This window comes from Delphinus delphis, chromosome 1 (assembly GCF_949987515.2).
Source record: "Delphinus delphis chromosome 1, mDelDel1.2, whole genome shotgun sequence".
In the NCBI taxonomy this organism is placed as follows: Eukaryota; Metazoa; Chordata; class Mammalia; order Artiodactyla; family Delphinidae; genus Delphinus; species Delphinus delphis.
In genome coordinates, this window is record NC_082683.1 from 103657882 (window position 1) to 103683646 (window position 25765).

General features: G+C 41.1%; 1 protein-coding gene across 1 annotated transcript in view; it reads right to left on the minus strand.

The window, feature by feature from the left end:
• SPAG17 (sperm associated antigen 17) overlaps positions 1–25765 on the minus strand; it is a 218614-nt gene that overhangs the window by 152418 nt on the left and 40431 nt on the right. The window contains exon 4 of the mRNA XM_060009438.1: positions 10541–10672. Within this exon, the coding sequence (XP_059865421.1) occupies positions 10541–10672 (132 nt within the window). The remainder of the gene's footprint in view (positions 1–10540; positions 10673–25765) is intronic.

A 25765-nucleotide genomic window follows, 5' to 3' on the forward strand; every position in this document is an offset into this window, starting at 1 on the left:
AACTCCAATACTTACCAACTGGGTATAGGAGGGGATGTGGGTAAAAGAGAGAAGTGACTTAGAAAGTAGGAAAAATTACAGAGTATGCAGCTAGAGAACCAAGGGACTGAAGAGTATGGGTAGTTATAGGCGACATTATGGGAGCAGTTATGGTGGAGTGTGGAGGTAGTGAACACAGAGGCAGGAACAGTTGAGTGACCACTTGTGTGGACAATGGTTTCAAGAAGCTTCCTTGTGAGCACTATGCACAATAGCCAAGACATGGAAACAACCTAAATGTCCATCAACAGATGAATGGATAAAGAAGATGTGGTGCATATATACAGTGGAATACTACTCAGCCATAAGAAAGACCGAAATAACGCCATTTGCAGTATGGATGGACCTAGAGATTATCATACTAAGTAATGTAAGTCAGAAAGAGAAAGACAAATACCATATGATATCACTTATATGTGGAATCTAAAATATGGCGCAAATGAACCTATCTATGAAACAGAAACAGACTCATGGACATAGAGAACAGACTTGCTGTTGCCAAGGGGGAGGGGGTGGGAGAGGGAGGGAGTGGGAGTTTGGGGTTAGCAGAGGTGAGTTATTATATAGAGAGTGGATAAACAACAAGGTCCTGCTGTATAGCACAAGGAACTAGAATCAATATCTTTTGATAAACCATCTTGGAAAAGAATATTAAAAATGCATATATATATGTATAACTGAATCACTTTGCTGTATAGCAGAGATTAACACAACATTGTAAATGAACTATACTTCAATAAAAAAGTAAAAAACAAAACTAATGTAAATGCATTAAAAAAAAGAAAAAGAGAACAGTCTTTAAAGAAAAAAAAAAAAGATGTCTGCTTGTAAAGGGGAACTGGGGGACCTGAGATTGTTCAGTGGATGAGTGGGCAGAAGGGGAGTATAACGTCGTTATGTACGTATGTAAGTAAAGTCAGGAGATATTGTGTTTTCAGGCTGATGGAATGATCCATCAGAGAGGGGGACATTGAAAACATGGGGGAGACTAAAGTCCTTGAGGAGAAAAGATGGGATAAGATGAAGAGAATGTTTCAATAACTGGACTTTGATAGGAAGAAAGGCAATTTCTCAGTTTAATGAAAGGAGCAAAGAGGGGATGACTGGCTGGGTGTAGGTGCAAGAAAGAGAGAGGTCTTGATGGTGTTGGGGGAATGTTTCAATGTTTTCAAGTCAAGGATGAGGCAAGGTTACCAACTCAAGATGGGCAGGTATGAGGTAGGAGGTTTGACTAGAGAAGATAATGTGAGTCATCTCAGAAAGTGGGAGAGCAAGCTTACTGAAGAAAGATGGTAGAACTCTCTGCCAATGTGGAGAGCTTATTGGAAATTTTGAGATTGTTCATTGAAAATGAAACCAGAGCCCAAATCAGTGCCCCTGACTCCAATCAACTCGGAGGTACTGGTAAGACTCGTGCAAGTAGGCGCTCTCCCAGCCACACCTTGGATCAAGGTGAGTCCACTAGAGGGAAAAACACCGGTGCAGCTGTGAGGTGGACAGCTGGCCTCACCACAGAGAAGTCCCAACTTGGCCAAAAAAAATCTGCCAGAAACTTCTACAGCTATCATTTGAAATAAAATCGCAGGGTGATCTTCAGAACTGAAAAGAAGAAACTGTTTTAGATTAAATTATTCTAAAGTTCACCTTCATTCATTTCATTCAACTTTATACATGCATTCATATTCCACCATTCCAAAAAACACTTCCTGACTGCAGTGGACATTTGTGTCCCAGTAAGGCAGTAAAAGGGCCCTCTGGCCCTGCAGGCTCTCCTAGGTGGGGTGTAGGACCTGTGCAGACACATAGCTCTCATTCCTTTGGAGTCTCTCTAGCAAAGATTGGGTTCTACAAGGTAAGCAACTTCCTGAGCCCTTTCTCCTGTAAGTTTTCTTAGGATCCTAGAGAAAGCAAGGCTGATCACAACCAAAATTTCAAAGTAAGTGGTAACTTAGCAGAGACACTGCTATACAGTATGATACGTGCTTTCTAGACGTCATCATCTTTAATTTGTTCTCACAAAGCAACATGCCAAATGGGTAATTATTCCCATTGTATAAATTAAGACCCACAGTTTCCCTCACAAGCACACAGCTGTGGTAGAGACACAAGTTGGTGTGACTCCAAACCTCAAACTCATTTTATTTCCATGGTTCTCCTGTAGCCTCAGCCTTCGATGTCCTTGCAACCTTCTTCTCCATGCTCGTCTGCCCTCTCTCTACTCCATCTTTCCAAGGACTGAATAATACTAGCTGAATGCTCTTCTGTTTCTCCGTGTGCTTCACTTCCCTCAGCTCCTCTTTCTGCTCAGTGCCCTCTTTCCCTCTCTTTCTTTTTGCCTTTGCATTCCCTTAGCAAGGCCAAACTTGGTACCCTGGAGACGAGCATCTTTTTTTTTTTTTTTTTCTTGCGGTACGTGGGCCTCACACTGTTGTGGCCTCTCCCGTCGCGGAGCACAGGCTCCGGACGCGAAGGCTCAGCGGCCATGCTCACGGACCCAGCCGCTCCGCGGCATGTGGGATCCTCCCGGACCGGGTCACGAACCCGTGTCCCCTGCATCGGTAGGCGGACTCTCAACCACTGCACCACCAGGGAAGCCCAGACAATCATCTTTTAAACTAATTTCCAGTAACACGGAAATTAGCAATATTGATATCCCTCCTTTCACAAAAGCATTTAAAAAGTACTTCTAAATCCTGATTTACTTCTTTAGGTATGTTTTTAAATTCTAAAAATAATCATTATTGAAAAACTGGAAAAAAAACATAGAGAACTTACAAAAATCACAATTCCACCATCCAGAGAAGATGAGTGAAGAGGCTATTACAATGCATTCTCTCAAATTATGTTTAGGCGTCATTTTAATGTAATCATTATTGTTGTCTCTATATAACCTAGTGTTCTGCATTTTCCATTTAACAGTGGATGTATGTTTAATTGGTAGAACATCAGGAAGTATTGCTATGTAAAGTATGTCTCATAGCGACTATATATGTGATTTCCTGGTGTGCAAAGACACTAAATGGTAGAGAACAGAAGCAAATGGAAGCACCTGGGTCCTCCTGGGTGCCAGGGGCAGGCAGAGAAGTCCTTGGTAAATTTCTGAACATGTTCTTTGCCCTACCCAGTCCCCACTACTCCCCTGTGCCTGACTCTAGTGGTGGTCTCTCTACTCCTCTCCTGTATCCAGTCTGTATCTCCCAACCTCCACACCTGAGCTGAACCACGACAGTCCCTTTGTTCCTCTGCTTCTGAACAATCGTTGACTACTTGGCCCCTTAGAATTCTACTCTGGTCAAAAGGTCCATCCTTTTCTACTAAGCCCCAATTGCAGGAAAATCACCTCCTATCTCCTTCCCTTTCCCTCTCTTCTCTCACATTCTGAATAAGTCCCTCCCCTCTATGGGTTTACGTCTTGGGATTTGAGGGCGGGAGTGGGGAGAAGTGAACCAGGTTTGCTGAGCCCCCTCTTAAATCATAAGCTAAAATTTGTTCAACACCAACCTCTTTTGCCTTTCTTGCTTTTGCGTAGCATAACATGCATGTTCCCATTTAGGGTCATCTACTTACAACTGAAAGAACTCAGAGGAAACTCTTGCCAATTCAAGATAAAAATTTAGGAGGTGTGTATCTAACAGGCCCCTCTTTCTACCGTGTTTGGGGAACACATGCTCCCCAGCATATGAAGGGAGAGTCAAGTTCATAGCAGAGTACATTTTCTTTAAAATGCACTGTGTACCAAAAGCATCTGGATGCCTCCTCCTCCTGTGCGAAGGCTTTGGGTAGGCATGGAGGTTTCTTACCAGTTAAGCTACATAGCAGATGTGGGGCTCTTGTCTTAGCAACAAACAAAAATGTATTAGGGTTTCACACACTCACTTGAGTATTACGTGACACCTACCTAGAGCCCTTAATCTTGTTATTCTCACCTCTTAAAGGGAAAAATACAAAATTCTTCCTCTCTGGAATTGGGTAACCTAGTTAGTTGATGCTTCAAAACTATTTTAGACTGTGTTTTATTTCTAAATTACTTCTTAATACCAAAATTCAAATACCTCTATGAGTATTCATTCTGTTGTTCTTCACAGTGAAAAGAAAGTAAACGGTAAAAGTCAGTGGAACCGGTGGTAGATACCTATACTTCCTCTTAACTTTTATAGATAATAGCACATCTACATATTTGTGCATAACTGTGTGTTGTGTACAACTCTGTGTTTCATATGTGTTCTATCATAAGATTCCCACAATAATATTATTAAGGATATAGATAAGAAAAGATGTCACGGCAGTTAAATGACTCACTCCACTATTATGTGACTTATGAGAAACAGGGTCTATCTTCTGAGTGCTACTCAGTTCTCTTTCAAGATATCACTCTATCTCACAAACAATCTATTGGTCACAGATGATGAGAAGACAATAGATGGACTGAAAGAAATGTATGGTGTCAAGTAAGTTTGAGAGACAACAGATTAAACAATATTAAAGAGATTTGTTTTCATGAAACTCCTCCATCTTTAATAAGCTAATATAAAGTTAATTTGAACAGGGGGTCATTTGTTATCTTTTTTAATGGAGAACTGGGTCTAAATGGTTCCAGAACCTATTTTGGAAAGAAAAGGTTGTGGGAACATTTGGGGGCCCAATTAATCCATTTCTATAAACGTATGCTAAGGAAATTATCCAAAATATGAAGAATTGTATACGGTAAGGTTGTTCATCACAACATTGTTTATTATGAAACAACACAGAAATAATGGAAATGTTCAACAATAAAGGAACTTTAAGAAAAGTATGGTAGTCAATAGAATGTCACCTAGCCAATAACAATGATAGATGTGGATGCTGTGATAATGAGAAAAAATTATGGTATATTTTAATTGAAAAAAACTGGATTAAAATTTCATTTTACAATGATTACAGCTATGTAAAGAAACAAATCCACAGAAACAAAGGAAATGTACCAAAATGTTAACATTAGTTATAATAGGGTTATGGCATTATGAACATTTTGTTTTTCCTTTTCTATATTTTCTATTTCTTTCCCCTCCCTGCTTACCTGCCAAATAGAAAACATAATGTATGGGACTGAGTTAGGAGCTTGCTTTTCTAGAGAGTGGCTGAGGTGTAGAAAACGTAAGCAAACGAATATACTGGGTTCACTCGACCAAATGATGCAATCTAAAGATTGCACCAAGTCCTGGGGTGCCACACTGCCATCTTCAGGGTGCAATTCTTCATCCACAGACTCAGAACACGGCCCTGTCTGTGTGTGGTGGTGGTGAGGGGGTGGGTCTGATGTCTACCTGATGTCTGTCTCCTGCACGATCCTATGTGATTTAGAGGTTTCAGCACCGGATCAGCCAATGCTATCCAACTTCAACATCCAGAGGGGCAGAGAGAAGGGCTAAGGATGTTTGAGATAATCCCAGGAAGTCTCTTTCTAAGAGATTCCCCCAGAGACCAGCCCATTTCTGGGCAGGGGGGTGGGACTGGATAAGAAGTCAGGATTCCCTCGGGAATTGGTGGTTGGTTAGCTCAGTGCCCTTTGTCTTTGGTGGACTTTGTTCCTTTCTCTGACCAGTCCCCCCCACCCCCGCTTAACCTCAGGATGTTTTATGCAACATGGAATTACATGATCTAATTAGCGAGTTGGTAGATCCCACTGAGCAAAGCCATTTGCTCCTTGAAGCATCCCTGCGAAGTTCTCTGCTGATCGTAAGCCAAGAGTGCTGTTTTGTGTAATTATTGAGACACACTCAGAAGGGGTATGTACGGTGGTTAAGAACATAATCTTAGAGTCTGACAGTTCTGGATTTAAATCCTGAGTAGCTATTTAGCCTTGGGAAAGTTACTTTTCACACCCTCAGTTTCCCCATCTGCAAATCGAGAATAATACTCTGTAACTCATAAAGTCATTTAAAGCATTAAATGTTAAAACATATGTAAAGAGCTTAGTATAGTGGCAAACAGTCAATAATGGTAGCTAATTACTATTATTAGCTGCTGTAACTATTTGTATTTCAAAATACTGCTCTATTTTAAATGTGTGTGTTTCTTTACATTTTTCCTGAAGTCTGTAAAAAGGTTTCATTGATTAATAGCATCCCAATTAGGAAAGCACTGCTCTAGTTTACAGATAAGCCAGCCAGGGAATCATTTATAATTTACCCTGAATTGTTGAATTTTGTAGCTCTTCAGATCCAACAGTTTTGTTGGTAGTATCCTCATTTCGATAATCCAGCCTCAAAGGATTCCATCCAGTTAGTGAGGCAAGTTATTCCTTTCCTGAAACCACACGGTCCCTCTAAACTGAGTTTCTGCTCTTCCTCTGTTTGATTTCTTAGAATAGTTTCTGAAGATTTTAACCACAACTGAATCAAAACTAACCAGCCTGTAATTTCCTGGTATGTCCCTATGGCTTTTCTTTTAAAACAAAACACACATACAAAATGGCATTACATTGGCTGGTTTCCAGTGTTTCAGGGTTTTAACTGGAGTAAGCTGGAAAACGTCTGTGAAATTTACCCTAATTTCTCTTTGTCGGTCCTTTGGAGCAGGCTCTGGGTTGTTTGGGCTTCATCATGATATCTGATCAAATTTAGGTGCTTTTAATTTTGAGATGTTTTAAGAAAAGTTTACCAATACCATCTGTCCATATTCTTTACTGCCTGTCTTCCATCTATTCAATTCTAGGACATTGAAAAATAAGGCAACTTGTGCTAAGTAGATAAGCCAGAAAGAGAAAGAACTGTTCTGCTTTTATATAAAAGATATGCTAAAAATATCCAAGAAAATATGGACTGGTTATTTGAATTCACAAATTAAAAGCACAGTTAGAATATATTTGGGTCTTTTCCTAAAAAAACCTATCCAAATGTTCTGAACTCAACGGCACAGACTAGATTTAGTTCGGCTGATTATTTAAATGGGTTAATTTTGCTTGTATTACAGCCATTTTTAATTTTTTGATGATTAAATGTTTTCTTTTAGCTGAATTCTCAATATATTTTAAATATTTTGATTCACAATGAAGTGTTTTGGTTTTAAAAAATGTTTATAATTAATATATAACATAAAAGTTGGAGTTAAAAAGAAGTAAAACTGTGAAAAATACTGTAATATTCAGATAATGACTAAATTAAAACATGGTCAGCAATTTGTTTTAAAATTATAATGAACCTTATGAAAATATATGTGCCCAATACATTGTTTCTCTAAATGTTTGTTAAGTTAATGAATTAACAACAAATTGATAATGATATAACTAAAAATGCAGAATAAATGTTGAGATAATGATGTGCACAAGGAAAACTTATTTCTAAACAAAACACTCTCTTATTCCGATTTTAAGATATAATAAAATCTAATTTGGGATTAATTATATGAAAAAATCATATTCAGAAGTTCTGAAATGCTGAAATACATTTCTAGAAATAAAGTGTATTTTCTTCATTATATGTATATTTGGAAGTAATCAACAAGATGCTTCTGAATATATAAAAGTTTTGAAATATATTCAACTTATTACAATTAGAGGCAGGGATTTGCCTCTCAGAAATTTATATGCTAAAGGCCTCTAAACTGTACTTCTAAGAAATAGCTTCCTTGTGTTATTTTTTATAATATTAATTATCCAGTAAACTTTCTTCATGGACAAAGCAAATGCAATGTTAAGCATAGCCCGGACTAAAGTGTTATAAATTATTAAAATTAGTGGAATCTAAAATAATGATATTTTCACTGTATCTGGCAATTGTAACTATATTATTAAGAAAAGTTTTGATGGTTAAAACAGAATCAAGGGGCTTCCCTGGTGGCGCAGTGGTTGAGAATCTGCCTGCCAATGCAGGGGACACGGGTTCGAGCCTGGGAAGATCCCACATGCCGTGGAGCAACTGGGCCCGTGATCCACAACTACTGAGCCTGCGCGTCTGGAGCCTGTGCTCCGCAACAAGAGAGGCCGCGATAGTGAGAGGCCCGCACACCGCAATGAGGAGTGGCCCCCGCTTGCCGCAACTAGAGAAAGCCCTCGCACAGAAACGAAGACCCAACACACCCAAAAATAAATAAATTAATTAATTAATTTAAAAAGCAAGTTAAAAAAAAAAACAGAATCAAATATGTAGTATACATTACATTTTTTTCCATTGGGCTAAAAGGACAGGGACGTACTCATATTAGTAGTTTTTGTCCTCACTGTCTCCCTAGTATTTTCTGTAATTACTGCTATGGATATTTTTCAACCATTCATTTTTAAAAATTCAATTCCAAAAATTCAACATAGAAGATACAAAACACTCTGGGTTGTACAGATGTAAACATATAACTAGTATTTGAGAGAAAGCAACCACATATACCTCATGTTGATGTTAAAAAGCCGAAGAGACAGTCACTCCCCTTGCAGGAATCTCAGAATCTCACCCGGGATTCAGAAAAAGGAAGAAATTGGGTAAAGTCCTCTTTCCTTTTTTTCCATTTTCTAAACCACAGCGTGGTGTCAGTTTTACATACTTTATACTTATTTTGCTTTCTGCTAAACTCCCCGGCTGACAAGCATTAACCTCCGTTGTTCCAAATGACCTGCTGGGCAGTGTTGAAATGAACATAGATTATAACATCCCTCCAACAACTCCCTTAGTCTTGCCTTTACCTAGAATATTTTTCTGGAGAGTTCTCCCTTCCAATCAGTTTTCATCAATTATTTAGTACTGACTCGTGTGGTTGCAACTCAGAGATTTGGGGCTGGTGTTTCAGGAACCCAATCTAATGAAGGCATCAAATTAGATTATGTAATTGCTGGCTCTTAATTGCTCTAAGAGTCCTCTTATGCACCTATTACTTTTTTATTTTTATAAATCTAAAATTCAACTCCCAATTCCTTAAGACTCTTGAATTTTCAACAAATAAAGATTATTTCCATATCTTCAAAATCTCATAACTGTCTTATTATATTGTTCACATTTCAAAAAAAATGTTGAGCAAAATAACAGTGCAGAAATATCTTTATACTGTTAGTCTTAAAAACGTTTCCTCGGTCGCCAGGATATTCCATTTATTGTTACTTAAAATTTGTTAACTGAAATCTAAAACCTACTCCTATTACAAACAATTACCAAGACTTAAAACAGGTGGCAAACAAGGAAACTGTCATTCTTAAAGTGTTATGTATATTTGTAGGTGCTGTGGGAAAGCACAAAGCAAACAGAAGGTGCAAGAATTTTTGCAGGACTTAACAGTCTACTTTTTGTAATTCAGATTCCCATGTGATACTGGAATTTTAAAAAGACAAGAAACCATCTTTCTATAGTAGTTTCAAATTTTCCAATTTTTCTTCTGCCAAGTCTTAACGTCCCTGAGTATTTTTTAAGGTACGAATCTCCTGTACACGTTGGAAAGAGCTTCATATAGATGGAAAACTATACCATCAACTGTTTTCAAATAAGTAGAATTTTTCTGGGGACAATATACACCACCCTAGTAAGATGCTAAATGCAGAATCTCTTTGAAAAACATAAAGCCCTATATTACAAATTTAAGGTGGCATTATTATGTTTATCTACAGTTACCCTGTCAAGAGTTCAATTCAAATAGGAAAGCCAGATTTGGGGGGGGGGGTCTTAACAAAGGGGAAGTAGGTATTACTGGAACATGTTCACTTTTCTCTTTCTTCTTCCATGACTTGGTTTTGCCTCTCCCACTTAGACGCATAAAGAAACAATTTACTTATACACCCATTTCATGCATACACATGCACACATACACATTACACATGTACATACAGAAGCATTTGGCTTTCCAAAAATATTTCAGCATGATTTGGAAAATAAGAAAAACATCTCTCATTTTGACTAAGGTTAAATAGCAAATGGATTTGAAACTGGCATCACTAAAACTATTTTAAAATATTTTTTCAGATGAAAAATACAAATCTTTGGAAAACTCACAGATTGATTTCCATAGGCAAATTAAATGAAAAGTCTACACATGAAGAAATAAGCAGGTATATAATATAGGAGTAGAAGTAATGGAGCGCTGCTGAAATATTTAGATTATTAGGAAGATGCAGATGTAGCCCATTACTTTAATAGGTACTCCTATTGAATATCATGTAAAATATTTAAAATAGTTAGACCCTGACTTTGTGGGGTTTTCTCACCTTTTTATACTTACTTCTCCGGACTCTGTGTCTCTCCCTTGGTTCCCTAATTTGTTCCTAACATATAAATAGACTACGGTAAAAACAACCTCAGCCATATGCCCTGGGATACTGTCACATTTCTGCATAGGAGAACTTATTTTTAATGGGTTTGTCTTTGAGAAAATGTAATTCCTCCAGCAGCGCTTTGGATAGGCTTTTCCCTAAAAAGTTGAGGCAACAGTTAAATGTGCTACGTAACACTTCGTGGCAGGCTTACGGAGAGAGGAAGTGCCCCAGAGAACCTGGCTGCAGTTCACTCACTCCTTGCCGTCTTTGGAAAACCCACCATCACCCTCCCAGTACCTTCTTCTCCTTTTCCCGTCGCTGTTGGTCCTTCAATTTAACCTGGAGAAGCTGAAATTTCAAGAGTTTCCCTATCAGTGGTAAGGTGAATTTCTCTCCGCTGTCCATAATTGCTTTTGCTGCCATTAAAACCTAGGAAGAAACACAAGTATTAGGAAAGTGGCATTTTATAACCTTTGGCATGTCTGTCAGTGATGAAAAGATGAAATGGTATTTTGAGTTTTGTAATATTTGGCTTGCCGCAAAGGTGCCTCATTGCGGGCCAAAAAAATTAGGGAAAAATGCCCCAATGCCATAAAGAGAGGCATTTACCCTCTACTCTAAGTAGATTGGGTTGTCTGAAAATGAACTTTTTCCAATAAGTGCTTCCCATGATGGCGCTAGACTCAGACTCCCAAACGTGGGTGGAGGAAAGACAGGTGGAGCTCTGTGTTAGGATGACCGGTAGGTCAGTTTCATGCTACAGAAAGTCTGTTGTTTGGCAGAGCCAATAGTCCAAACTGTCAAACCGTGACTTCTTACGACGCTATAAATTAAATAGGGTTTTATAAAAATGGAAATGGCTATGTTAGCAGTCTTTCATTTCTTGGTGACCAAATTCGAATGAAAGATAAAAGCTGTTTGACACAGAGGCGCCGAGTGAATGCTGCTCCCCTACTCCTACCCCTTGCAATTTAAGGTTTATCCTGTTGGTATGCAGCCTAATTGGGGTGAAATAAGGTTATTGAGTTTTCTTTGGGTGACGACAGCCACTAGGAACATACAGCTGTATTGTCCAGATGTGTGGCACTGACAGCCTGTTTTATAACTGCACTTTTTACAGCTTGTTTCCTCTAAATTTCACACAACTCTCTAACATCTGGGCCCTTTTCCTTGGAGCCCTATAACCACTTTATTTACTGCAAAAAAATAAAAAATAAAATCGTGTAAAATATACCATAAAAAGTTGTTATGTATTTCTCTTTCTTCATGTTGTCTCCCTAATAAAGTTCACCTCAGCCGGAAGCACTGTCACAAAAGTAATCTAGTCAAAGTGTTTTTTGACTTTTGTTTTCAAGCAAGCATCAGATTTATTTATAACCTCGGGATGAATTAGGTGTTACTAAAATGTCCTGACATGTTGCTTTTCTCCCCCCCTTGGTGCAATTACTCCTCCAGGCGCATATGGTGTCAATTTCACAGCCTCCATCTCAGATAATGATGGCGCACACCGCATCTCATCGGGCTGCGTCTTGTCTGAGGTTCATACAAGCCCTTGGTCAGGGCTTTCCTGACCAATCCGGTTCCTTATGACTTTTCACTTTGCCAAGGGAAATAGCTGAAAGAAAGGGAGATGGCTATTTTGCTTCTAACTGCAGATGGCCCTGTGGATTATCCTATGCCAAAATGTAATCGGACCGCCTCGAGACCACATTGGGGTTTCCTGCATTGCAATGCAGGAGGGGAAAGCCAGGGAAAGGACTCCTTTAAAGCTGCTGTTTCCAAAAACCAAAGGAACAAACCAAATGTCAGAAAGCTTTGCATGTGTCTAAGCAAACACCCTCCATGAAACAGAGCTCTTTGCTTTTTATGGCAGTTCTGCTCCTGCTAACACGATTTAAGAAAAGGGAGATGATGGCTGTGATAAGGATACACCTGTGGAATCTCACCACTTAATGATGACCAGACTCAAGAGAGAAGGGAATCCTAAGGGGACGGACAGTCACACATAAAATGAAAGCTGTCCGATTGGGTCCAGCCTCAATGGGTAGATGTATTTGGCTTGAAATGTTATTTTTCAATACCAGCTAAACAGTGTGCCGACTCTCAGGCTTCTCTGTGACATCTGGTTCAAAATATACAGCTTTGAGTTTTGAAGCTCATAGCAGCCTAGGATGGGGCGTTTCCCTGTGATACAAATATAATGACAATGTTGAAGGGAAGTCAACACTGGACTGGGTCTCTTTTCCTGAAGACCTGTGAAAACAGGATATTTACCTATGTCTCGGGTGGTGTGGGTGAAGCCTGCCTGGTGTCACGGTGATGGATGGGATGTCTCCGGAGTTGTTTTCTATCCCCATGTCCCTATTAGGCTACGAATGTTACCTCACTGTGTTAAAATGTACTCAAAGCACAACAAAATGTCCCAAGAGAAAGGTGTTTTGCGGGCCATAAATGTTATTTCCGGTCAATCGAAAACTGTAGAGAGCTGGGTTTAAAACAAAAATCTGGCACAGCCTCAAAATAAGAATGATACCCTACTGTGAAATGGGGAGATTAGGAATAGCTGGGCACCCATGATCTCATGGACACAGAGCCAGGAAGAGCAGTGGCGGGGCGAGCCCGGAGGATGCTCCCTCCTCCCTGAGCAGCCCAGGGTGACCCAGTCGGAGGCAGACTCAGTGCCGATGCCCACACTCCCGGAGAAGGGCACAGCACTGCACGTGGCACTGTTGGCAATGGCAGAAACCGGCATGCTTGTCCTTCCCAGAGGAGGTTGCTCGGAGGAGGTTTGACTCCCAGGCATGCCATTTTCTTTCTGTGCTTCTCCCAAAGGGAACACTAATGTGAATCCTTAGGATAATTAATGTAAATGAAAGTCTCTGCTGAAAAACATCTTAGACTGAAAATTTTTATGGAATGTGGGTCATCTCCAGGAGAGGCAGAAAAAGAAAAATGTTTATAAGTCAATTTCTACCGAAAAGTCTGTCTTCTCACACCCCATAGTTCACACTTCCAGCCAATCAACAGCCAGTAGTTTGGTCTCAGATGAAAAACAAATCCTTAGAGGGCCTCTGTTTGAAGGATAAGTCTTTGAGGGAAGGAAAAAACATGTGCAGAAGACACAGATTTTAAGGCTTCCCTTCCCTTGCCTTACTCGTATTAACTGAGATAATAATCAAATCTTCAACCTCCCAGCATTGTAAGGGTTACTTGTCCAGTATCTAGTCCATGTGTGTGTGTTTCTGTGTGTCTCTGTGTGTCTGTGTGTCTGTGCATCTGTGTGTCTCTGTGTGTGTCTGTGTGCTGGGGAGGCAAGCCGACAAGGGCAGTAGGTCTTGGGAGGATGAGGGGTACAAGAGAAAAAGGGAGCCGTGAGCTGATCAGGGTTGAGGAGTAATTAGACAAACCCCAAAGTTTCCAGAACTAGGCAGAAAAACAGCCCTAAGTGGGTTAAAACCTAGGTACTCATCAAGCCAAAATACCAAATAAATGAGCCTGGCATGAGTCAGAAACTTAAAAAATGCGTCTTATGGGCAAATGAGACTTATTAAATGGAGAAAAACTGTTCCCAGACAAGGCCTGTACGTGTCTCCTGGACCTATTCAGGCCAGGCCTCGGGGCCTGCCAGGGCTGGGGGGACATCCAGGCCAAGCTACCCGAGGTGCTTGGTTCTGGGAAAGACTGGTGTAGGAGGAAATTTAGCGTCCAAGAGTGCAGCTGAGGCAGGAAGACACGATTGTAAGGATCTTATTTTGAGGGTGGATGCCCTTTGTCTGTTAGGAAGTTTGTGATTCTGAGCACACTAAGAAATAAAAACATTTCTCTCTTTATCACTGACCTAATTCAGAGACGTATGTCTTATTTACTACCTAATGATCTGATCCAACAAAAATACACCAAATGAGCCAAATTCTTTCCTTGCCTGGGGATCAGGTCCCCCCACAGACACTAGTGGCCTCCCTTCCCGTCTTCCATCCTCTCTGTGGATCCTCCCCACATTAGTAGTAAGCACGGCATCGGTTGGGACAAACACTTAGAACTGCTCCACAGATTCCCATGAAAACAAAATGTATGTGTGTGCACAAATGCATGTATACATACAGACATAGAAACACATATGCATACATATATGTATGTGTATACATGATACATAAATAGATAGATGATAGATAGATAGATATAGATAGATAGATAGATAGGACTTCCATGAGGTCTGCAGGTCTGCTGCCAGGCTTCCCTGGTGTGCTTACAACAAGGCACAAGGGACAGCTTGACTTAAGTTGCTGAATTTGCTGCATGTTCAATCCAGGTGAGTTCTGAGGAAGGGTAAAGATTTTGGATCTGCATTTCTCTTGCCTGGAACAAACCAGGGAAAAGAGGTGGTGGAGGAGAGGGAAAGGTGTGGTTATGTGGGGCAGAGAAGGGACGGATGAAGGGAGAGGGATGGGATGAGGAAAGGCTTTTCCTCCAGGGACTCCAAATATAGTCACCATTTTTTCCTAAAAGTCTTTTGGTTTCAGGGCCCTCCTTGAGGGTCCATGGTATTTGTTATAGTAGCCGCAAAAATGCATAAGATATGATTTCACGTTTAACCCATTATTCTTGGGTCAATGACTTAGGATTGGTTTGGATATATAAAGACCTCAGCAAATAGGAGCAGAATCCGTAAACTTGGCTCAGTCCAAACTAGCCCAGGGCGGAGCAAACAGGTTTTTGACATGCAGATCTAATTCGCTTTGTTTCTTCGTTCGTTCATTCATTCATTCATTCATTTGGTACCACATTCTTTTGTTTCTCTCATTTCCTTAATATATGACCAAGTGCAATAGTTCCTCATCATGGTAAAAAGTGCAAGCAGTACCAGAAGGACGTACAGTGAAAAGAAAATGCTTCCCCAATCTCCTGCATTCCATTAACCAATTCTTGTGTATCCTTATGTAATTTCCTATGCATATATAGACATATACTTATATCTTTTTATATTTTAATACAAATAGTATCACACTTTCATATTGTCAAGTGGTTTGTGTTTTTACATCCAAAGTTATCAAGGACACCTCTGTATGAGAGAAGAGACCATTTATTACTCATAGCCCAAAAGTAGCTGTGTATGTGTCTTCATGTATAAATAGTCTTTGCATAAATGTAATTACGAATGTTAATAGAATTCAGGCCAATCTCAAGGTAAAAACCAGTGTGTAACATTATATTTGGGTTTCTTGAAATTATATTCTAAAACTAAGCATTAAAGTATGCCCAAATAAATATGTTTTTTAAAAAAAGTTATCTAGGACAGCTCTCTGTGCAGACACGTATTGCTTACACATGTATTTTTAAATTATTAGCATAACCTCCTATTGTAGGGGTGTTTGGTCATTTATTTATAACCAGTTTCTTATTGATGGACACTTAGGTAATTTCAGGGTTTTTTCCTACTAAGTGCATGTGTAATTTAAATATTTATTGATACTTCCAAATTGACATTTGAAAAGTTAGCAGCATTTTTATTTCCACCACCACTCTACGAAAGGGTCTGTGTCCCCCACTGCCTGCATTAACGCTGGATAGTCTCCAACTTTTCTTTGTCTGTATCATTGCTGACAGATCTTCCTGTGATCATGGAAGTGTTCTTTACCTGTACTGCACAAAAGAGTAGCCACCAGCCACTCGTGGTTATTGAGCACTTGAATATTGCTAGTGTGACTGAGGAATTGAAGTTTTAATTTTATTTTTTAATGGATTAAATTAAAACGTAAATAGCCACATGTAACTAGTGGGTCTGGTTTTGGTCAGAACATGTCTGTGTGATAGTGAAAAGTGATTCAGTCTTTTATTTATATATATATATATATATATATATATATATATATAAAAGACTGAATCACTCTGCTGTACACCTGAAACTAACACAATACTGTAAATCAACTATACTTCAATATATAAAATAAAATAATGGGGCTTCCCTGGTGGCGCAGTGGTTGAGAGTCCGCCTGCCGATGCAGGGGATGTGGGTTCGTGCCCTGGTCCGGGAAGATCCCACATGCCGCGGAGCAGCTGGGCCCGTGAGCCATGGCCGCTGAGCCTGCACGTCAGGAGCCTGTGCTCCGCAACGGGAGAGGCCACAACAGTGAGAGGCCCGCACACCGCAGCAATAAATAAATAAATAAATAAATAAATAAAATAATGTTTGTTTCATCATCCCATCACTTTGTCCCTTAGATTTTATGCCAAAACTGAAAGGAAAGATATCCTATTTGGCACCATCCTTGGCAAAGTTTATTAATGTAGGAAATGCTTACATGCCTTATAAAATAGTAATGGTGCACTCAGATATTACACAGTGAAAGGTAATGGAAATCTGTGACTTCCAGGCTAAGACATTTTTTCCTGGTCATTTAAGAAATGTGCCCTTGTACAGGTGAGGATAAACAAGGCTGGTCCAAGGCAAAATTCAGAAAGACACAGAGCGCCTTTTTGCTTTCTAAATCCCTCCTGCTGCTAAAACAGAAAAGATTTAACTTGGTAACTCACTTTGAATGAATTTTACTCATACCAGTGACTAAGCTGTATTATAAAATTTTATCCCTTATTTATAGAATGAAAGGGACTAGCAACTGATGATAGAATTTCAAGCAAGAAGTAACAGATGTGGCATTTGAGAATTTAGGATGGGAGGTAGCTATTCTCTCTAACCCGAAAGCTTGCAATGCCTAAGGCTGGCTCTGAAGATAAATATGGTTTCACCTTTGTGGCACTGGGAGGCTGCAGTGTGACAGCAGTCTTGCGGCCATGACTAGTTTCCCATGCATCCACCCTCAAGTTTCACTGCCTGAAGTTGCTCTTATACACCAGGGCTAGGTCATTCAGAGGAAGGGCTCTGAAGAGAAAATGGAAATACCCTTCAGATTACGGTCAAAGGAGAAGCATCAGAGAGGGTGAGTGGGTAGGTGGGGCAGAAAACCGGTGAGACAGCAGCTCTGTATTGAGGGAGGAGTAAAGGCAAAGGAAGATGCTCTGGGGAGTAAGACCTGAGACTTGTCTGTGTGTGACTGTGTCCAAGTGTGTGTGGATATGTGGTGTGTGACTGTGTGTGACCACGAGACTGTGCACAGACTTGTGGGTCTGTGTGCATGCATGTGCCTGTGTGTGCATGTCTGCACAAAAGTATGTGTGTTTTGGTAGCTGCCTTTGGGGATGATTAAGATTATTAAAAGATACTCAGTTTCTCAAAACATTGGCAAAACTGAGATTGCAGCTACTGAAGAATTAATAAAAAGAGAAGAATACTAATATTTTTGATTGACACCTTAAAAGTAATACTGCTGTTTACCATTTTTAGCTAATTATTCTGCAGAACACAAGTGCTTGTGTTTATCATTAAACACATGTCAGATTAAATATGTATAATTTATTCATCAAAGTAAACTGTAACTATATAGGCCATCTTCAAAGTTTGTTGCTTATGCACTCTGCTTTTGTCTTATATATGCTATATCTGCTTATAAAATGACAAAGTCAGAGAAAGTATTGCCCCAGTGTGTGTGTGTGTGTGTGTGTATGTGTGTGTTTTTCACAGTTTTCAATGTTTAGAGTCAAGGGCTGCTTTAGATGGGACTGATTCTGTATATTTGATGAAAAGGATGGATGAGCAGGTGATTTCAAGTGACTGAAAAGGGCCACTTAAATGGAGATGCCCTCATAGGAAAAGATTCCTGTTGGGAATTCTAGGTCCTCTGGTACAAGGGATGATGACCCAGCTGCTGAAGCCGTACCTACTCACGGGCAGCATAAGGCAGAAGCACAGGCTGCGTTTGTATTCCAGTCTTCTCAAATACCACTGGGTGGCCTTGGGAAAGTTATCAACTCCTTTAAACTTCAGCTTTTTAAGCTACAGCAGGGTTTCTCAACAGTGGTACTATTGACATTTTGAGCCAGCTAATTCTTTATTGCAGGAGGTTTTTGCATGCACTAGAGGATGTTTTTAGCACATCCCTGGCTACCCCACTGTGACAACCAAAGGTATCTCCAGACATTGCCAAATTTCCCTGGGAGACAAAACTGTCCCTGGCTGAGAACCACTGATGTACAGAAAGAGAATATGAATAGTGCTGATCTCACAAGACTGTATCAAGCACTGCATGAAGAAACACATAAAAAGACTTAGCATGGTGAATGATCTATGCACAGTAAACCCTCACTAAAGTGAGCTCTTACTGTTGCTATGCTTACATCCAGGGCAGGACTGGAATTCTTACATCCAGGGCAGGATTGGAATTCTTACATCCAGGGCAGGATTGGAATTCTTGAAGACCTTTCAGCTCAGGTTGGGGGAAAGAAAAAAGTAACGGAGAGATGTGCATTTGGGCAGGCAGAAGGGGAACCTTAATTTATTATCAGCTGGTGGTAACCTGGTTTTTCCTTTCATTTAACCCTTTCTCTGCTCTGACAAGGACAGATCAAGACGCATTTAGGGAAAGCAGAGATAAAAAGAAAAGGTGTAAAACAGATCCTGTTATGGTGCAGTGCATTCTGGGAGGGGGAGAGGAGGAAGTCCGTTATTCTTAATTTCTTCTAAAATGAGACAGAGTAATGATCTGAGTGTTCTACAACTCCTCAGCCTCCCTTCCTGTTCCCTCCACTCTCTTCCCTCCTTCATTCCTCCTGCATTTACTGGGTGCCAACTACACTGCAGTCATTGCGTTGCTTGATCCTTTCTGTGTCTAGTCTATCCAGTTCACATTCTTTAAGTAATGAATAATTTCCAATGAGGCATAATTGGAAACACAGCTGGAAGGAGCAGGGTAGCAGCGAGAGAAGGCAATGGAGAGAGACAAGAGGAAAGAAAAAGAATAGGAACGACTGCAACATATTTTCTCACTTTGAGCAGAGGAAAAGAAAATAATCAAGCAATATGAAGCTGTCCCTACATAAATTTCAAGGTGACAGAAGATCTGGGTTCCATGTAGGTCATCCTGTCTGTCTAACGCGAATGGAACGTTATGAAAGGGCTCAGACCACAGCTTGGTGAGAAGTTCATAATGATGATAAATACCCGTAGCAGGTGACTCCTGGATCATTTTCAGCTGTCCATAATTAAACTGGTATCCATCTCTCGACAGTGTCAGGGCTGTGAAATAATTCCAGTCATTGGACCCCTTACATCTGGGCTGAAATGAAATAATATTTGGCAGTAACAAGGAGTCACTGAAACTAAATAAACAACCCCTTTCAAGACTATATAAAAGTCGGTAACATAATAACATTTGACAGGGATTAAGACCTCTTTGGGGCCGTAAGGAAGTTTCAGAAGCAGCAATAACAAATACATAGAAGGTAGAACAGATCTATGCTTTAACAGACATGTATAATTTGAAATGTGATGAATTTCCCAAGGGAGAGGTGCATTTTGAACATCTAGTATGCTCGTGTCAAAAAGCACAGGACTTATCTTAGAAACGTTTGTCGGACTTATTCTTCCAAAGAAGGAAAAAGCAAAGCTTTCCTTTTTCTTTTTTAATTTAAATTTATTTATTTTTTATTTATTTGTTTTTGGCTGCATTGGGCCTTTGTTGCTGTGCGCGGGCTTTCTCTAGTTGTGCGAGCGGGGGCTACTCTTCGTTGCGGTGCGTGGGCTTCTCATTGCCGTGGCTTCTCTTGTTGCAGAGCACGGGCTCTAGATGCGCGGGCTTCAGGACTTGTGGTGGGCACGCTCAGTAGTTGTGACTCGTGGGCTCAAGAGCAGAGACTCAGTAGTTGTGGCACACAGGCGTAGTTGTGGCACACAGGCTTAGTTGCTCCATGGAATGTGGGATCTTCCTGGACCAGGGATCGAACCCATGTCCCCTGCACTGGCAGGTGGATTCTTAACCACTGCGCCAACAGGGAAGTCCCTAAAGCTTTCCTTTTTTAAGTAGCGTTTGGGTTTTTGTATACCCACAAAATAAAGGCACATGAAGCTGAATGTGATAATATGGGAAAGGATGATACAGGAAGTTCAGATATATATTAGCTTTAGGTGTATATGAGTAGCATATGATTCTATTATCATAATCCTTTTTTTATTTTAGATCAAGGTCTTTTCCTCAGTCCCAAGATGCCCCCACCCCTCTGAAGTCATTCTTGGTTCTTTCAGCTTGTCATGAAAGCTACAACTGAACAACCCTACGACTTTTTTGAATCTTCCCTAAGGGAGCTGGCTCTCTTGTTTTGGAATTATTTGTGTGCAGGGTTTGTAATCTCTAGGAGCTTGGAAAGGCTGATCCTGATGTGATTCATCTGTCTCCAACCCCGCATAGAATCGATGCATATGTCATTCAATAAATTTAAAATAGCTTTTGGAGTTATTTCTTGTTTGACTTGAAGTTGGGTGTTTTCCAATATTCATAGCTACCATCACCAAGGTCTAGGAGTAGACTGCAAGTAGCAGTAGGTTCTCAGGCTAAATAAGTAACACATAAGCGGCTACATAGCACACACTATGTGCCAGATAAGGACTGTTCCAACAGTGGCACTAAAATAATCTAAGGATTGCACTTTAGATAGTCTACCTCATTTAACTCTCACCTTCCCTCCGAGGTAGAGACTCATCACCCCATTTTATAGATAAAGAAACTGAGGCCTGGTGATCACAAGTAAGTAGTAGCTGTGGGAGCTGAACTCAGGCCACCTAGTTCCAAGGTCCTACTCTGCATCACCATATTTGGTGGCCTCACAGAAGCCTTTTCACCCCTGAAATGGAGCTACCAGGCTCCCATCTAGTATCGCAGCCCCTCCCCAGTCTCTATACCCAGTCCCTATCTTAGCTGGAGGGATGTAGAGCTTTTTAGCTTTTTTTTTTTTTTTTTTAATGTTTAAATACTCTTGACTCTCTTACTAGTTTTGTCTTTACCTGGTGCCTCCACTCTAGAGAGCTGGGCTGCTTTCTTTTCCTGAGACCCCTCAGATCCTAAAATAGCTCTGAAAGGTGGCAGAAGGTGCCACTTTGGCATAAGGATTATTCTGAACTAAAGGCACTTGAAAAACGGCAGATGCAAGAAGGGCATTCTAATCTCCCTTTTTCTTCACGAAAACAGGAGATCAAAGCTTCCATGTGAAAGATGCCCTCCCTATACCAGAAGGAAATTAACATCATCGTCACCGAGGACCAGAAGTTGACAGAGAATTCTATACACGAAGACCTTGCCAAAATAATTCTTAACTTCTTTTAGCCTCCCCACATAGTCTACCTACTTTTTCACACTGCCTCTCTCTGTTCAACCCAATATAAAGGCCCATAGTTCTTGCCATTTCTTTGGGAGTGGGGCTTCATTTCCTTACGAGGGCTCCTGTGTCAGGTAAAACGTATGCAAATTTACATGCTTTTCTCCTGTCCATCTGTCCAATGTCAGTTTAATTCTTGGACCCAGCCGAGAAGAAGCCTCAAAGGGTAAAGGTAAAAAGTTACCTCCCCTGTACTTCATCTGTCTCTTGTCCCCAGGCCTGAATCATGTCTTAGAAACTCAGGCTGGCATCCACCTTCCTTTCCTAGTCGTCTTCTCCTTCGATCCTAGACCATTCCCCTAAAATCCTGCCTCAGTCTGAGTCCAGTGACTGATACTTGCTAGTCACTGACTGGCCTAGATATCTGAGTACGGCTGGTCCCTGAACTTCCTGCACCCCAATGCCAGACCACTAGATGAGTCATTTGCCATTTAGTTAGATTCCACGTTCCACTTCCTAGACTGGAAGTTGCTGGGTGCCCACCCACGCCTTCCTTCCTTTCTGGGAGAATCTGACATTTTTTAGGCGTTCACCCCTCTCCCAATTGGCTCGTGTGCCTCTGGGGACTTGCAGCTCCAGGGGTGGATCCCTTTGCACTAGAAATAATCCTAACCTCCCTGGTCCAGGATTGGTTCAGGATGAGCCTGTGACCTAGTTCAGGCCAGTGGGATGTGAGGAGTGGTCTCCTGGGGTTGCTGGATCCCATATCCTCAGTCCTGATGCTTTCGGAAGAGGCTGCAGCCATCCCACCACCATAGGAAGCTGGAGCCGTCACACAGATGGAGGAAGGGTCGTTCCTCACAGATGCAGGAAGTGGGGCTGGAGCCTGTGGGCTAAGCTGACCCCAAAACCTGTCTAGACTTCTAGTTATACAAGCCAGTACACTCCCTTTTGTTTAAGCCAGTTTTAACCTTCTTCTTGTGAATTTAGAAGTAAGGTGACCAAGCTGGTACCGATACGGTGAGATGCATGCCTTCAAACCACTAGAGACTTTTTTTTAAAAAACAGTGATTATGTGTCTTTCAGGTCAGCAGCACTAGCATCACCTGGGACCTTGTTAGTTATGCGAATTCTTGGGCTCGGCCCAGACCTGCTGCATCTGAGGCTCTGGGGGTGGGCCCAGCAGTCTGTGGTTTAACCTGATGTTTAACCTGATGTACTCAGGTTTGAGAGCCACTGCTTTCTGGTTTCTTTGGTGGCCTTTCACACTAACATATTTAACTCACATATTATCAGCACCCCTGCGTCCCTTGTTCTTAGTAATGTGCATCTATATTGCTTAATTTTTTGTATCTATCTTTCTAAAATATAGAGTTACCAAGCTGCTCATTTCAGAGGACAGCCTGGAGTGGGATTTCTGCTAATGTCCTGCTGGGCAAAGAATGTATTCAGAGTGTCAACTCTCTCCTCTTTCCCCCTCAAAACTCTACTCCTTCACAATTAAAAAAAAGCTGTAGTGTTTCTCTAGCTTGGTTGTGGACAGTATTCTTCAAGGCTATTGCTGCCTCCTAACTTTCAATCTATTCCGAACCTGTCGCATATAGAGGCTTGTTTTCTAAGTTTCCCGTGTCCTCTCCTAATCTCTTGGACTCATGGAGGAAGCATACAGGGTATTGATGTCTCCTGGCTGGCTACTGGGAGAGCCCTTTGTGAGCAGACGGATGCTGCCTAGTTTCCCATAAGTGTTTCTCTGTGTGCCCTGTGGACCACCTGCCCCATAATCCCTGGGACCCTAGTTAAAGACACAGATTACCTGGGATCTACCCCCAGAACCACCAAATCAATCTCTGGAGGTGAGGTTCTAGGAGCATAAAGTTTCAACAAGCATTCTAGAGATTCTTAAATACCCTTGAGTTTAAGAACTGGGGCAAAGGTCATTTACATATTGACCCTCGGATGACTAACCGAGTGTTTTCCCAGGGCTTGGTACTTTCAGTGCTAAAACTGAAAGTCCCTGGCATCCAGGACAGTTGGTCACCCTAAGATAGCAAGTTCTCAAGGCGAACCATTTTGAGACTGTCAGAGCTAAGGGGATAGTGTCGTTAGTCTGACTTTATCCCTTGCTTTGCTTTCCCCAGTCTTTCTAGCCCATAGAAGAGGAGTGTATTCCAGAAACTGAGAGTGACTGAAAGCACTCGAGGGGTGTGGGTGGGGCCAAGAGTGGCAGGTGGGGCGACGGGGAGGGGAGAGAATTAGGGGAAACTTGACATTGAAGAAGTAAGCAGGGGTGAGGCCACCAGCTGCTCAAATAACATACTAAAGGAATTTGGATTTTATCTTGAAAGTGATAAGGAGACACAGAGTTTTAAGCAGGTTAGAGACATGATCAGATGTATAGAGGTCTCCTTCTGAGTCCTGGCATTTCATTTATCTTCAGTGACTGTTCTTATGCAGCAAAACCCCCAGGCTTTCTTAGATGTCTTGGTAACCAAAACCCTTGAATGTGTATTTCAGGGCTTACACTCTGTACCCTCCCCCTCCAGCTTTGTTTGACTGTCACTTGCTCCTAGCGCTAGAGGCATATATGTTGATCAGAGGCATTCTGATTTGCTCAGAGGCTATAGACAAAGAAGTGGGCAGGCAGGCAGTAGTACCATCTGCCTTGAAGAGCAGGGGAATGAGCAAAGCATGAACATTCTCTGGCCCTTCTCAGACCACTGTTACTTTGGCAGAACTCAACAGATTGGAGAATGTAAATATCCTAAAGGCACCGGCCTTCAATGGTACTTCTGTTTCTCCAGCTCTGAGAACAGTGCCTGGCACAAGTGCTCAAAAGTGAAAGAATGGATGGATGGATGAACACCGGGCCATGGAGAATGGGAGGAGGAGAATAAGTGGGGCCATTGTCCTGTTCTGGGTGGTGGCGAGGGGGAGCCAGAGTGCAGATGGAGAGTTCACCTTTGGGGAGGATGGCCCCTCTCCCGGCCCCGTGAGCAGCATGTGGACAGAGGTGTGGCTGCGTCTCTCCAAGTGCAGGCTTGGGAGTGCCTGGATGCTTGTTGAGAAGGTGTGTTCCTGGACTTTCCTGAAGACACCCCCGATCCCCGTCACTGTGGCTGCGATCTCGCACAGGCATTTTTAAATGAGCTCTGCAGGTGATTTGGAGGCTTGCCACTTTGAGGACCACTGACACAAAGAGGCAAGAAGAGGTTTAGCAATCGGAAGGGCTCACACCAAAGGCCTTCCTGCAACAACCCCTCCCAAATTCCCCTGTCTGAGACAATTCTCCCTGGTCCCGCTCCCTGGCCCTTGTGCATGTTTCCATCCAGTCCCCTCCTGCAGGTGCGCCTGTATTAGCAGCCTTGAATGTGTGTCCTTCTCCTTCAGGGCACCTGGAGCTTGGCAGGGCCCCCAATGATGGCTTCTTCCTTTTTGTAACCCTCACTGCATCTAAAATCTGCTTTAAATCAAAGCAAATATTCCTCATTCTGAATTTAGACAACAGTGGCTCCCCTCCCATTATCACAAGAAATCCGAAAACAAAATTACATAATCATTTCGCATTCATGAATTCCGTAATCACAAAACACAGCCAATAAAAATATGATTAAATGTTTAACCTTACAATTTTTGCTTATCAAATTGACTAAGATAAAAAAATACAATGTTGAAGAGGGTGTGGTTAAATTGGAACTGTTAGAAGGAATGTAAATTGGCACAAATTATCTCGAATGCATTTTGACAATGTATGTCAAGAGCTTTACAAAGATTTATATACTTTGACTCAGTAATTACACTTCTTGAAATTTTTCATAAGGAAACAATCAAGGTCCTCACTATTGGTAAACAGTCTAAATTTAGCAAAAGGGGGAGTGGTTAAGTGAATTATTGAATAGAGACATGCTTTCTATTATATAGACACTGTATATGGATTTAGAAAAAGGCTAATGTCATAATATATGAAAAGGATATGATAGAAAGTATATACAGTTTCTATTTTTCAAAAAGAAGCATGCACCTCTGAATGGTGGAATAGTCTACAGATACTTAGGCGCCTAATACTATATGGGCTATGCTCTTTCTACATTTCCCAAATTTTCTACAATTAACTTGTACTGTATTGCTTTTTTAATAAAACAGCTAATAAATGAAATATACAATGTAAATGCTATACAGCAATGGACTGTTATTAATAGTGCCACCCTTCCATCCTCCTGCAGAATTTTTCCTGCACGCTGATTCTAATATCTTCACCTCTCATATTACTTTCCAGCTCAGAATTCCTCAACGGATCCCATACCGAAAGGATAAAGTGTTCACTCC